General features: G+C 38.1%; 1 protein-coding gene across 1 annotated transcript in view; it reads left to right on the plus strand.

Annotated features, from left to right (window-relative positions):
* LOC140233140 (multidrug and toxin extrusion protein 1-like) overlaps positions 1–15,611 on the plus strand; it is a 101,019-nt gene that overhangs the window by 56,713 nt on the left and 28,695 nt on the right. The window contains exons 5-6 of the mRNA XM_072313256.1: positions 10,953–11,101; positions 12,708–12,750. Coding sequence (XP_072169357.1) covers positions 10,953–11,101; positions 12,708–12,750 — 192 coding nt within the window. The remainder of the gene's footprint in view (positions 1–10,952; positions 11,102–12,707; positions 12,751–15,611) is intronic.

The following is a 15,611-nucleotide window of genomic DNA, read 5'->3' on the forward strand; positions in this document are numbered from 1 at the left end:
GCTTATGTTTACGTGTACAGTGCACAGCGTAATCATGAATATTCATATGGTTTGGAAAGTACGGGACTAAGAAATACGAGCGTAAAAAGGTCAATTTTCTCCTTAGCCCCAGACAAGAGCTTAGTACGGGACTAATTGGCGAGTGTAAAAAGCTGAAAAAATTGGTACGGGACTAACGATAGTCCTGAGTCAGAGAAAGTACGGGGTTAAGAAACACAAGTGTAAAAAGGGCTAAAGTCCATCTTGCCAACAAGCTGTACAAGAAGCTTTTACTGCTCGGTCTGCTTGTGATTGTCAGCACCAAACAGCATGTGTGATGTCCTTTGCAAGAAAATTCTAAAGGGATTTCCCAGTTTACCAAATCCTGCATACCAATGGTGTTATACTCCTATCCATTTTTCTGACAAGTGCTCCCTTGATGGATCACATCTGGTATCAATTTCCAGAAATGCCTTGAGCATTTCTTGTAACTCTCTATACAAGTCTTACTGTCACTGTCATATCCAGTGAGAGTCTTTACCACAGGTGCACATCTTTACTCTTGCTATAGATGTAGTTTCGACTTTCATTTTCGAAATGCTGGATTTCTTGGATTTGAAGAATTTGATTTTGTAATATTGTTTGAGGTATTTGCCAGGTATGCTCCTAAACACATGCTGTGTGGTTTATCACATGCCACTTTCATGCCAAGGGTTCTAAAGAGAGTTCAAAGGTGACTGTTAACCCAAGGAGCTTGAAGCTCTTTGGTTTACCTCGACTTATCCCACTGGTATATGTATTTCTATATGAGGTGAAGCTCCAATTTATTTTGTTTCAGGTTCTTTTAGCCAGCTAGGACACCATTGACCCATTTGTAACTAAACCGCCCATCTTATTACTCCCTAAAATGCCTGAAACCATCAGTCTGCTTTTTCATAGTTTTATGCTTTACCATTTTTGTTGTTTTCATATGGAATATATTATGACATAATTTGAAAGAGGTCAAAAGTCAACAAAAGTGTGTCAGAATTACTTCTGTGACACACCATTCCCTTCGTGAAGTCTTAATCGGCTTTCAAATAAACATAATTTATAACAGACACAATAAACATGCAGTGAGCTATTATACATAATTTAGAAAGTTATAGAAATCAGAATTAAATATTGCTGTACCTTCTAGGGAACAATAGCCATTTGATCATTATGTATAGAATCTTCAGTTGCTACAGGGTTAGTTTATGGAAAGGATCAGGTTTTAGTAGGTTTGGGTCAAAGTTTCAATCAGTCTGTTTGTCGTCTAGGTGTTTGCAGTGAGGTACAGTTGTAGGTCGATGTTTTTATCATGAATGGTAATGACATAGGCCTAGTTGTCAGTTGTGTGGCTTCCAAGTATGCGCATTTATATCTTGCTTAAAAATGGCAATTATTGGCTATAAAGGTGTGGTGATGTGGTTTCAGATTTCAAAGAAAGGGTGTAGGGTGAGATTTTCTATTACAGATTCCTTTTATTGTGGGACGCAAGAGGATCCTGTTCAGAACTATAAAGGCCCTGTCACACCTTTCCGGGCTAGCTACGCGGGCTTGTTGCATGTATGTCTGTTCAAGGAAAAGCTTTGTGAATTTCTTTTTCAGATAAACAATACATGATTTATGACACTGTGCATTTGGTCCCATGTTGCTATTATATCTTAGAAAAGAGTAAATTCCAGAACTGTGATAACAGCATGTACTTTCATTTTGCACTGATTAAATTGAATTTTGTGAAGAGGTAAATGATTGAAAGCTGATTTTGAACACAATTCACGATATGCTTCGTGATAAAAAAAAAAAGAAGTAATTATGAGTGTATCCTGATTGATTGAAAGAGAGAGAGAAGAAAAAAAAAAGAGTGCTACAAATATCATTTGCCATAGGTATTATATGTCTATTTTCATTTAATTTTCATCTCATATTTGTGATTCTGTGATAAGGTGAATTAAATAAATCCAGTTCGACCTTAATTATCCGGCCTCCTTTTATCCGGAAATCTCTATTATCTGGACGCAGTGAAGGACTTTTTTTTTTCATCCAAAAATTTAGAAAAAATAGTGACTTTCATAAATTTATTTCACTAATTTCATAAGATGTGTATGATAGGTTTCTCAATATCTAATGAGGTAAAACATGTATGATTTTCACATAAAGATATACTTTGTTTTTGTGAAGAAGGGACTACAATTGCGGGTTACGCTACCTGCGTAGCTGCCAGGGCACTGGGACGGCAGCTTGGAAGGCAGCTATATTAACACTGTGTCCCCCATATCCGGCCAATTCGCGTAAATCCGGATGAGCGCTGGTCCCGACATGGCTGGATAATCGAGGTCTAACTGTAGAGTGCATAGAATGAGCTATTTAGCTGAGCCAAAGTACAACTGAAGAAATTGTGAAGGGCATGAAATTAGAGCATGAAGAAGATTGAATCATGTAGCCATATTTGGAGATTTTTATATTTTTTTAAGCTCCCGTTTCTGTCAAGCAGTGTTGTCTATTTACGAGCGAAGGACAAGTTCACTGTCATATGCAATATGTGGATTGAGTGACTGCAGCAATATTAGTAGAACACATCAGTTAAAGTTTGATGAAAATCTGAAAATTTGTGCAAAAGTTATGATTTTTTTTTTTAAGTTTCTGCACAGTCACTGCTGGAAGATGAGACTATTACAGTTTCTGATGTCACATGCACAGAACAAGATAAGGAAAATATGAAGAAAATTTCCAGAATTTATTTTTTTAAAAAGAGTACACATTCCTGCAACTTGACTTATTAAAGGATTGACTAAATGTAGCAATATTACAAGAACACATCAGGAAATGTTTGAGGAAAATCTGACAATCTGTTCAAAAGTTATGAATTTTTAAAGTTTCTGCACAGTCACTACTGGATGAGAAGACTACTACAGTGTATGATGTCACATGTGTAGAACGATATAAGGAAAATGTAAAGATAATTCCACAGAATTTAATTGTGGATAAAAGTACACGTTCCCTTAATGGCTCACTTCTGGTATATGTTAGGGCAATAATTTTCCACCTGCCTTCTGAAAGAGGCAAGTCAAATGCTCTCTTATTATATGTGAGAAAAGTGAAAATATGTTGAATTTTCATCATATTTTCTTTATATTGTTCTACGCATGTAACATCACAAGCTGAAGTAATCTTCTCATGCAGCGATGGCAGTACTAAAACTTCAGCAATTCATAACTTTTGAACAGATTGTCCGATTTTCCTCAAACTTTCACCGATATGTTCTTTCACCGATATTGCTGCATTCTCTCAATCCTTATGTATATGAAGGTGGACTTGTCCTTTAAGGGTAATGTTATCCCCCTGCCTTCTGAAAGAGGCAAGTCAAGTGCTATTTCATTGTGTTAGAAAAGTGAAAATATGTTGAATTTTCTTTAAGTTTACTTTATAGCTTTCTACACATGTAATGTCACAAGCTGTAGTAGTGTCTTGTCATAATAGCGATGGTGGCCGTGAAATTTCCAAAATCATAACTTTTGAATGGATTGTCCGGTTTTCCTTAAATTTTCACTGATCATGTTCTATTGATATTGATGCATTCCCTCAACTGAGATGTATATGAAGGTGAACTTGTCCTTTAACCCTTTGAGGACGAGTACGGAGTATGCTCGGGCGGGTGCCTATGGGAAATGCAAAATCAGTCCATCCACAACGGGTTAAGTGGAGTCTGCATTGCTTGTCCATCATCCTGTGGATCCAGAAGGATCTGTAAATGTCATTTTAATGACTATCCCAAGAGAGAAATTGTAGGCAAGAATGATGATGTACCCTGATTGCAGAGTCATTAAAGGGATGGTACAGTATTGGTGGAGATGAGAATTGGGCTTTTAACTTTTTGCGAGATACCAAGAAAACACTTATGATATAGTACAGAGCATACCATTTTAAGAGGAAACCAAAGTTAATTTGATGAAAATCGGGTTTGAAATGACTGAAACATCCAAAAACAAGGAAAAACAAAGCGATCGTAAACTAAAGTATGGGTCCCACACTTTATTAGAATCATTCTTTTTTGAATATCTCAGCCATTTTAAAACCAATTTTCATCAAATAAACGTTGAATTCCTCATAGAATCATATGCTCTTTCACATTTCATAAGAGGTTTCCCATTATCTAGCCAAAAAATGTCAGAAACCTGAAATTGGGTCTCAACCAAAACTATACAATCCCTTTAATAAGGTTGTTAGAAAGGCTGGAGTGTATTAAAGTGTTTTGGATGTTAAAGGGGATAGTAGTATAGTTTTGGTAGAGATGGGGATTCAGCTTTCAACTTTTTCTATGATGATAAGGAACCACTTATGAAATATTAAAGAGCATACAATTCCAAGAGGAATTCAAAGTTTATTCGATGAAAATCCATTTTGAAATGGCTTGAGATATCAAAAAGCAAAGAAAAACAAAGCAATCCAAATAAAAGGTGGGTCCCTCCTTTTGTTAGGATCGCTATGTTTTTTTTTTTTTTTTTTATATCTGAGCCATTTCAAGACCAATTTTCATCAAATAAACTTTGAATTCTTCCTAGAATCATATGCTCTTTCATTAACACTTATTCTTGTTTTCAGTACTTAAAGGGAATGTAAACCCAAAGAGCAATGTGGATTGAGTAAAAGCATTAACATTAGTAGAACACATCAGTGAAAGTTTGAGGAAAATCGGACGATCGATGCAAAAGTTATGAATTTCTAAAGTTTTGGTGTTGGAACCACTGGATGAGGAGACTACTAGAGGTTATGACGTATGAGTGGACAACGATATAAAGAAAATATAAAAGGAATTCCACAAAAATTTACTTTTCTAGCAAAATGAAAGAGTACTTGACAAACAGCTTTCAGAAAGCAGGGGGAATAATTGCTACCCCTAACATATCTCAGTATCAAGTTGATGGAATGTGTAATTTTCATGAAATATGAATTTTTATTAAATTCCCTTTATATTTTCTTTATATTGTAGTCCACTCATACGTCATAACCTCTAGTAGTCTCCTTACCCAGCAGTTCCAACACCAAAACTTTAATAATTCATAACTTTTGCATCGATTGCCCGATTTTCCTCAAACTTTCACTGATGTGTTTTACTAATGTCACTGCTTTCACTCAACCCACATTGCTCTTTGGGTTTACGTTCCCTTTAATACTTAATCTTTGTTGATGTAGCTTGTCAAATGTGTATTTGTGCATGCTTCAGCAGGTTCTGTCCTATCTATTTTGTTAGGTGTGTGAAAGATTTGAACTAGCACACTGTGTGATCAACGCAAGAATTATCGATGTAAACGTGGTAAAGGCAGCCCCCATAGGACACCACCTTGTTTCTAACGTCAGTCATAATTGTCCCATTGTTGGTGTTATTTTTGTCGTATTTTAAGGAATATGCCATTTGTGTATTGCTAGTAATGTTCAGAGTTATTCATCCGTTTGAGTCCTTAATCTAACTTCGATAAAATTTTGTGATGTAATTCTTATTCATATAATCCTTAGAAATGATGTCTGCTAACACATCTACATAAAACCTGATAGCAACAAAGTGCTCATTAAGCCTCTGCTATTTTGTATTTGGCAATATCAAAAGAAAAAGGTTTTTATTGCATTCAATACAAAACAATGAAATAGATGCCTGCTAAAATGTCAACTGACAGACTATTCTGGTCACCTGGTCTGAAATGCAAATTCATTCTTTGTTTATTAAACACGAATGCCATAAATTGTTACATCAGGCAAGCTTATAAGATGCATTATGCCGCTTTGAAAATGAGTGAAGTGCTTAACCAACTGAGAAAAAAGAGAGGTCATTTGTACCAATGTGTACATGAGCTAATTACGAACTGGCTTATCATTCCGGTAACCCTGGGCTTCGTAATGATTTCTCATTGCCGCACCATTACAGGGGCTAGCAGTGTGGAATAACCTGCAGAGAAGCACCCACAGCCGTGTACACCATTGATGACTGATCGATATCTTTCTGTCAGTGCAGATCAGCCTATAGTTACCACTTATTATGCAGTGTGTGTGTAATGTGCACATAAATCATGTGTGTGTGTGTGTCTGTCTGTCTGTCTGTTGATGTGTGTATATTGTCCTTGGTAGAGGTTTTGATAATGTTGTTTACATTAATAATGATAATGATAAAGAATAAAATTTATATAGCACTTTAAACAGGCAATACTAAGTGCATTGATACAGAATAGAAATGGCAAAATTAAAATACCGGTACAGAATACAAAACAAAAGATATAAGGATTGATTGTTATTTTATAAGTGAGTTTTGATGCATGCAGTGAACAATAAACAAGAAGATCAACCACAATAACAAACAAACAAACAAACAACAAAAGGTAGGGGGAGGGAAGGAAGAGGAAGTATCATTGAATCTCCATTGGATAGCATTGTTTTTCCCATCTAATGCATTTTATCTGAAGTTGGGGTACATCAATCCTATGCATGCTTTGAGTGCTACTTGGCACAGAAAACCCTATAGCATTGTACACAATGTCCAAAGTCCCCCGATGCAGAAGGGGTTAACAAGCTAAGGTGCATCAGAGCTTCATGACCTTGTATCTTAAAAAAAAAGTAAAAAATGTGAGAAAATATTGAAAGGCCTTCATATGTGCATACATGAGTATCATGTGATTATGAATTTGAAATATAAATTACATCATTCACATAAATGTGTCTACATCATTTTCTTTTGTGAGGGGAGGATGAAAAGTAGGTCTATCTACAGTGATTGCCTGTGTTATCATACTGTATTACATATCCTGTTTTTGAGAAAAAAATCAGATAAAAGAGACATCACAGTGACTCATGTGACTCAAAAGATCAGAAATAGCTTGTGCTGTCACCAAGAAGGTGACGCCAGGAAGATGTCTGAGACATCTCCAAGCAAGGTGGCAACTTATTTGCCCAGAAGTGGTGGAAATGTCACTGTGACGTCTCCGGTAGTCACTGGGACTTCTCCGATACGTCCTCTCAGTTGCAGAGACGTCTGCGGCAGTTGCAGAGACTCATCCGAGACATCTTCTCAGTTGCAGAGACATCTCCACGATGTCTCCACATTGTTGCTAGTATGTTGCCAGGGGTGACATCTTATCTAAAACAGCTGGAGACGGGAAAAAAGTGTCTTCCCCCCCCAAAAAAAAAAAAAAAAAAAATTAATAATAATCAAACAAGTTCGATTCTCCCTGGAGGCCCTGCTAGCCTCCAGGAGACATACTGGTGCAACCAGTGGAGACTCAAGTTGCCACCAGGTTGCCATCCAGTTTCCAGGCCAATGAGATACCCATTTTACAGCAGTTTTGGGAAAGTCCTGTATGCAAAATATATGGGCATACACCTGTGCATTCATTCAAAGTACAAATGTACATGGAACTTTCTTTGGCTCCTGAAATGTCTGATAAATCCAGAGGAAACTAATAGACACTTTGACTATTCATCAGTGAATTTTCTAATTTGTGGAAAAGGCTAAATTTGGTAAGTGCCAAGGCTGTTTGAAATAGTCTCCCCCCCCCCTTAACACACACATACATTTGTACAAGCAGACAACTTAGCAAGCATCAGATACAGGTTCATTTAGCAAGCAAATGACTGTAATTTTCACATGCTGCACTGTCAGTTTTGGTTACCTCAAGGCAAGTATACGTGTAGGTGTGTTGGTTTGTGGTGTGCTGAGAGCTATCTTACCTTCACCTGAGTACACCTCTACGTTTGAACGGAAATGAACTGGAACTCATTCATTAGGTAGAAATTGCTCGTAATGTCAATACTATCATAAGTGCTTACATGATGTGAAAGAGGAGAGTTCAGCAAATATGCCCTTTGTCTCATTTTCTATTCTCTGATTCAAAGTGCCGTCTTCAGAGCGATTCTGTGATGGTTTTGCTGGATGATGAATCAGTCTTGATGCATTTGACCATACCATGCTTAGGATTGAAAATTGAGTCTTCTCAACATTCAGCATACCCAAGTACTTGAAAAAGATCCCAGAGATCTTGATATAATGGGACCAAAAGGGGGAAAACACAAACATAACCCTTTTAGCTCTCTGAAACCCCGATGTATACCATACCAGTAATGTCTCAACTTTAATTTGCTTTGTACCTTGCTGATCATTGGGGAGGTGTTACTCTTTCTCAAAGACCTGAAGAAGGAGAAGGAAGGTGACTTTGATATGGGGCTAGCAGGTGAAAACTGGGAATGGGGTTCATTCATAGTCTGCACTTCATGTGCTTTTGGAGACTGATGGAAAAGAAAGTCAGAGACTATTAAAGTAAGATGTATGTGAATTGAACACATAATGAGTATTGATGAAATAAAGACAGCTTCCAGCCTGGAAGGCAGGCCATTCACACTAGACATCTTATTTTCCTTTAGTTTGTTTTTGTTTTTTCTTTACACTTACACACAGTCATTAAGACACTTCCTTCTGGATTTATACACAGCTCAACGAATTCAAAAAGGAAACATTATTAAGCTTTGCAATCACCTTGAAGTGTAACACCTGTCCTTTGATCTTGGGTGAACTATATCTTTGCCGTCTCACCTGTAACTTGATTCCTTAGCCCAATTCTGTTTTCCTTGTGTCAGTTTCCATGGGAAACTCACATCCGGAATAGCCTGGAAAAATGTTTTCACATAGTTGATCCCAGAAAGAAATTTGACTGAGGTACTGGTAGTGATCAAGCTCCTACTTTCTCAGATTCCGTACCGAAGCATCAAGATTTAGACCACCTGGTACTTTATGTTTTATTTCATCTATTCTTATTTGTGTATGTATGTGTGTGTGTGTGTGTGTGTGTATGTGCATAGAAACTTCTTTTTTTTTTTTTCTTAGAGCATTTTTCCCCCTATGGTATTCTCAGAATACAGGAGGTGCATATCCTAGAGCTAATAGGGATGGAACACTCCTGGAGTCCCGATCAAACATTTAAAGCACATAATGGGCTTCGAGCCTGAGCAAGAATGTCATATCTTGTTTGTTTTCTTCTTTTATTAGAGTACTCTTGTGATATACTTACGATGGACAAATGAAATAAGAAAAGGAGAGGGTTTTTTTTTTTTTTTGTGAGTGCATGGGGATATTACACCCACTTGACTAGGACTGCAAACATACCGTAATGTGCAGTTTCTGCTGAGAGCTTGTCTAATGTTCTTTCTAAGAAAGTTTCTGTTGATATTCATGTTGTCAGAACTTTGTTGAGACTCCTCTGTCATGCTTATATCAAGTTTCTTTCTGGATCTTTTCCCTTGTGTGGGACAGATTCTCCTTTGAAGTAATACAAGAGTTGACTTCCTCTACAGTAAACATGCTGATCTGATTTCCACATGGCCTGTGCATCAAAAACTTTGAAGTTGTTGGATTGCGAGGTCTCTACAGGTCAGCATTTGGCTGTGCGTGATTGAATGCAATGTTCACTGATATTTCTTCCTTTCTTCAGGTGGTTTATACCAAGACATCAGCAGTGTTGCTTTATTGGAATACACCTTTTTTTTTTTCTTTTTTTTTTGTATGTTAGGAAATCGTTTCAGTAAAATAGCATAGTCTTCATAATTCCATTATATTTTGGTGATTTCACGATACAAAACAAGGATAATCGGTTATTGCTTCAGTGTTTACCACAATATGACAGAACACATCTTGATATATGCAAAGTCAAGTTGAGCAAAATTCAGCTCAATTTTCAATCAGCACATTTGATATTACTCCCCAAAAAATCACAAAATTTCCATAATATGCATATTTCTGTTTGCAATAAAAAAAATGGGAATGTCTGAGTGATCATTTTTCTTAGTGCTTGGGGGAGTCAACTGAAATCGGCTTGCATCAAACTTCATGGATTGTTGACACACTTTACTTACCTGTTGGTACACAAAAAGTCATTCAGACAGTATACTACACTTTTGTTGTTTTTGATTTGTTATTTCATCACTGACCATGAAATGTGTGAATAATTTCCGCACTGGAAGATACACCTGGCACTGGAAGGTGCGAGTTATTGCCATAAAGTTTATTTTCAAATTGCTGTTTAGTCTCATAAAACTGAGAACTTGGGTTTGGAAGTAACCACTCTAGCGGAAATTTGCAATCTTTCTTTTAAAAATAAAATAAAGAGAGTATTTAAAGAGACGATAATGAGCTGTGACTTTGATGGCCCATTAAATGATAACCGGCAAGTGTGGAGGGAGGAAAGGGGATATTGCACAATGTCTGTGAAGTCTAGTCCCTTGCCTTCGCAAACCTCCGAATATGGTCGTGATGGTCACAAAATTTTTGTAGACACTAGGGATGAGTTCTAATGGAAAGCTTCACTGGCTCGGTTGTGCCTCCCAAGGGAGGTATTGTTGATATAGTGAGGGTAATGCACTCTCTACAGTGTTGCTAGCTGCTTTCAAATAGCCTAATTGTATGCTTTTGTTTACAGCAATGAGAGTCATGAGCGAAGAGCTGCAGAGCAAATTTAAGCTAAACACGTCAGTGCAACGCAAAGGCAAAAGCCTTTTGTGATATCTGAGATGATGATTATAATGTTTAATTGGGAGAATGCCTGTAAACCATGCATGCACCACTCTGACAGAACAATATACGTATTACCAAATTTAGTCAGTCGCTTCAACCAATTACAGAAGATGCAGATCAACCGATTCAGTTCCAGATCGCTTCGACCAATTACAATTGTAGATTGCTCTACTTGCATTTCGGTCTTCAGCGCGAGCTTGTATGCATGAGCTTCTTTGGATGTTGCTCGGCAGATGGATTTATTATCCTCATTTTAAACATGTATCCGTATCATCATTCTAATCCTCAGAGTTATGACAATGCTAATAAGTAAGATATGAAGGAGAGCATAAGAGAATGACAGAAGAGTTCGGATTGTAAATGATGATTTTTCCCCCCTCCCTCCATCTCTCTGGTTCTGCAGTTGTATGGGAGCCCAAACAGACATCACATCGGGGTGGTCCTCCAGCGGGGATTCCTCATCATGTCGCTACTCTGCTTCGTCTGCTGGGGCATCCTCATCAACGCCGAGACCATCCTCCTCCTTGCCCAGCAGAACAGGGAGGTTGCTAGGTAACGCATCTTGTTAAGTGGTCTCCATCTCACTGGCCGCTCTACATTTAGTAGATGCGATTGATGGGAGAGAAGTGGTGCGTCAATTAATCGGGGTGCCCTTCGCCAGCCCAATTCGGTCAGATGTTCGGTGCATGCTGCCTGCCAATTAAATGATGCGGAGAATCCTGAGGGAAGGGTGCAAGCATTTGAGAAACGATCTCTAACGACACGTTGAAATGGAAGTCTGGTAGACACATTAAGGATGTGTGCAGAGCGGGGAAATGAATCCTTTGATTAGCATCTTCGTCAAGTGTTGAAAAAGCATGACATCTGCACAAACAGTATAATTCATGCGAGCTCAATTCATCTCTTGCAAGTGGTTTTGTTGTTTGAGAGTTGTTTGATTAGCATTTCCATTAAAAAAAAAGGCTTGAATAATGAGAAGGGCTGTGGTAATACATTTGTGCAAACATTTGAAATTTGCAGGACTGGTTTGGTAGTGTATTGTCTAAAGGTTAAACAGTAGTGGTGTTGTATATTGGTATAAGTAATATAAAAATGATTCCCATGGTGTTGTAATGATTGGCTAGAGTAATTTGATTAATGTATATCTTATCGGTGTTACTCATTTTTCCAAGTGAGCATTGGGAACCTCTAGTAAAGGTGTTTTGAAAAGTAGTTTGTGCAAAGATCGAGTCATGACAACATTCAAAATGTGTAAAGTTCCAGAGTGTTCTATAATATGAACTTTTGAAATTAGTATCAGAAGCACTTTGACTTGATTCATTCATTTTCTCATGTATGATTTTTTTATTTTTTTTTTTTACTTTTTGCTACTTCTGGTTTGCATGCTTGCAGTGGCAAAGCGTGTGAAGAATATCTTTTTTAAGATGACAAATATGGCAAGTTGATGCGAGATGTGCCATATACCAGTCCTGTGCCTGCTATAAACCTGAATTAGAATTTTCTTCAGCAAAAGCAAAGTCATGATGAAAGGATGTGCAAAACTACCAAACCGAATTTCATGAATCCCGGAGGAGAGTTGACGAGACTGGATGAAAGTGTCGCAGATGACTCCATCCACAGACAGGAAACTATCTGTCATGAATTATCCCCCCTTTGAATCAGAATAAATCTCGTTTCATGGGGATGATATCATTTTGATATCACGTAATAAAACGGGTAAGTTGCCAACGGGGTCAGGTTACACACTTGACGCATTTATGGTTTCATTTCAATGCAAACTTGGTCAAATCCTCAAAGGGGATTGCAAAAACCAGGGGGGGCGGGGGATCCTTGTCCTGGGTTTGGAGTTTACCGACCACTTGTGAACTCCAGTTGCAGAGTCTGTTCTGGGCCCCATTTCATAAAAATTGATATGATAGCAACTCTTGCTGGGATGGCATCTTCCCATAGCAACAGCCAATCAGGAAGCTGGATTCTTGTCGTTACCATGACAATTGCCATTCCAGCTAGAGTTGCTGTCATATCAAGTTTGTATGAAATGGGGCCCTGATCACACAGCTGTAGGTTTTTTCACAGTATTAACTTTTGTGTGCTTATGGATATGGTAGCAAGTATACTGGGTTATCGTTTTTGTGATATTTGCATTTCTCATCCACAGACTTGCTGGAATCTACTGTCTCATCTATATACCAGCAGTGCCAGTAAGTTCAAATCTCCATTGAAACATTTTCTTACTTGTCACCATGCCCTCCCCTTCCTCATGATTTTAATTCAGTCAACCGTAAACAACAACAACAAAAAAAAACAAAAGAAAAAGAAAAGAGAGCAATTCCAGGCATTATTTCTTTATTTTCTTTGCACTGAGAGTAATCCTCTGTGGCAGAGAATGGAATGTTATTATTATACGTTTGTTTCTCCTGTCTTTTTCTTTCACCATTTCTCACTGCCTGTTTGTGGGAATGTGATATTTGCCTTCCCCAATGTTTCCTATGTGTGTATTCAGTACCCGATTGCAGTGTCCTCCATCCAGTGATATTCCACTGCAATGATATTGATTTTTTTCTCTCTCTATTGTAAGCGATTTATGTTTCAATTCCTTTGCTGTCCAACAGTCTACCAGCCAAACTATTTTACCTATTAGCAGAGCTACCAAGTCTCACGCATTCTGCGTGAGACTCAAGCATTTAGGGTCTGTCTCACGATCTCACGCATGGCACCCATTTTTCTCACGCATCTGGTGAAGTCTGCAATTTGGGCCAAAAATAAGGAGCATAGCTCAAAGGATTAGAGTGATAGTTGCAATTGAAGGTATATTTCCCTTTTGCCTTTCAAAATTAGTAAAAAATAGTCACTTAGTATGCACCAAATCGCATCATTAAGAGCTAATAATTTAAAAAAGCTCCCTACCATGGGAGGGGGACACCCTCCTCGTTCGCGCGCGCATGCGCGTGAGCGCCGAGACGCCGAGTCATAAAAATCTCACTCATAAAAGTTTTTTGAACTTGGCATCTCTGTATTAGGTCGTGTATATTCAAGCCATGTTTTGAAGTAGCAAAAAAACGAAAACAAAAACAAAACAAAACAAAAAACATGCGCACAACTGACATATAGTATTTTTCTTTTTCCCCCTATAAGTTAAATAAATAGAACTGTTACTTTCAAGTCTCTATAGAAAAACACAAAAGAAGCTAACAAAGTTACAGTATTGTGATTTTTAAAAATGTTGTTATGGAACTGTGATAACAGAACTAACTACTGTCTGACTTAGGAAGAAACTCAGGAAGATTTTCAGAATACCATCCTATGTATTTTGAAAGCAAGCAGTGAAATACATATTTTCATTTGCCACATTTGATGACCAGAGACTCACAGAGAGCATTATTACTGAAAAATGTGAGTTTTTTTTTTTGGTTTGTGGTAAATCTGTCTAGAGCTTATCCCCCCCCCCCCTCCCATTATTTCAAGAGTCTGATTTAGAGTTCCCTTTTCTTTGTTATATCTGAAAGTAAGATTTAGGAGCATTGAAGGAAAGGAACAGCTCATGTCAGCTTTGCTCAGCTTTGGCAGGAATGGTGTGACAAAAATCTTTCACAATGAATGTAGAAGGGTTTTTGACAAGCCCTGTGCAGAAATTTTAGATCTGCAGAATGTTTCTAGTACTGCTTAAAAAATCAACAAACAAAATGATGTTACCAAGATAAAGGCTTTAAATATCTAGCTTAAACCTTCCTACGACATTAATGCAGTGTACTATTAGTCAGAAAGGAGTATTTCCATGTAGAAATCCCCTGCGGCAATTTTAAGGTATTGTCAACCCGATTTCTGGATGAAGAACAGACAGAGCAGATAAAGAGAATGTTTTGAGGAATTGAATGTTGTAGTTTGAATGCCCAATGAGTTGAATGATAATCTGGAAGTACAATGTATATCAGTGAGTCGCCCATTCTTTTCCTGGCCCCCTGGTAATGCTTTTGTACAATAGGGTTTCTCCTTCTCACGAAGAATGCGTGGGAGTTTTGCAGATTCATCTCCGTCCTCTTCTTCTTGAGAACTCTGATCTTTATTTCTCTTGAGATCCACTTGTAAGAGAATGGAAGTGAAAGAGAAGTGGCCTTTTTCTGTGTTCAATTGTGGCAGGGTGGTCTAAGCTGCAACAGGCATGTGCTCTGTAATGTTTTGTTGCACTTTGGTTCAGTCAAACTTCAAAAGGTGTTAAAAAAAGGGGGGGGGGGGGAATGCTCCATATGAATTGATCAAGATTCTTAGCATAGCCTTCACATATTCTGTCAATAACATTTATCCCCTTCCCCGTATCTGCAGCCCAGTAGATTATCTCAAGTAGGTGTGTTGAATACGTATGCGTCATCCCTGCCAATGCACAAGGCCTTTTGATTGCCCTGTGAAAGAAATCAGCGAAAATGTTTTCTCCGCGGGTGTGACATTCCAACATATCGGCAGGCAGTACGAAGCATATACCCATGTGTATGGACCCAATTTGTCCTTGAGCTATATGATTGCACAAGTTAGCGATCTTTCAAGATTCTTCTTATTTTCTTCTCTTTTTTGTTGTTGATAGTGATGGATTAAGGATTGGAAACCGAAGTGATCATGGTTAGATGGTGATCGTGATGATGGTTGCTTGTGCTTTTGTTTGTTTGTTTGTTTGTTTGCTTGTTTATTCAATTTTTTCCATCTGAGAAGATGGCTGGGTAGCCCATCTTCAGCTGCACTAGCTGGTCTACCATGGGGTCCAGTTTGATGTGGGCGAGACCACTTCACCATGTTATTCACTCTGCTCTTTTCATTGAATGAATGAAGAGGGATCTTTTGCATGCTTAAGTTGTGACTCTCTCACAAGTGGGACCTCCATTTAATGTCCTATCCGAGGGACAGAGTGTTTAATTGCCTCTTACTAGAGGGGACAGTATGATTACACACAACATTGCTCAGTGGGACTCGGGAATTGAGCCCACGTTCATTGAATCTGGAGGCAGATGTTCAAAGTTGTCATGGTAGCAGTGATTTAGGTGTCTATAGTGCAAGATACATGCTTGGATATAGC

Source organism: Diadema setosum, chromosome 9 (genome assembly GCF_964275005.1).
Source record: "Diadema setosum chromosome 9, eeDiaSeto1, whole genome shotgun sequence".
NCBI classification, from domain to species: domain Eukaryota; kingdom Metazoa; phylum Echinodermata; class Echinoidea; order Diadematoida; family Diadematidae; genus Diadema; species Diadema setosum.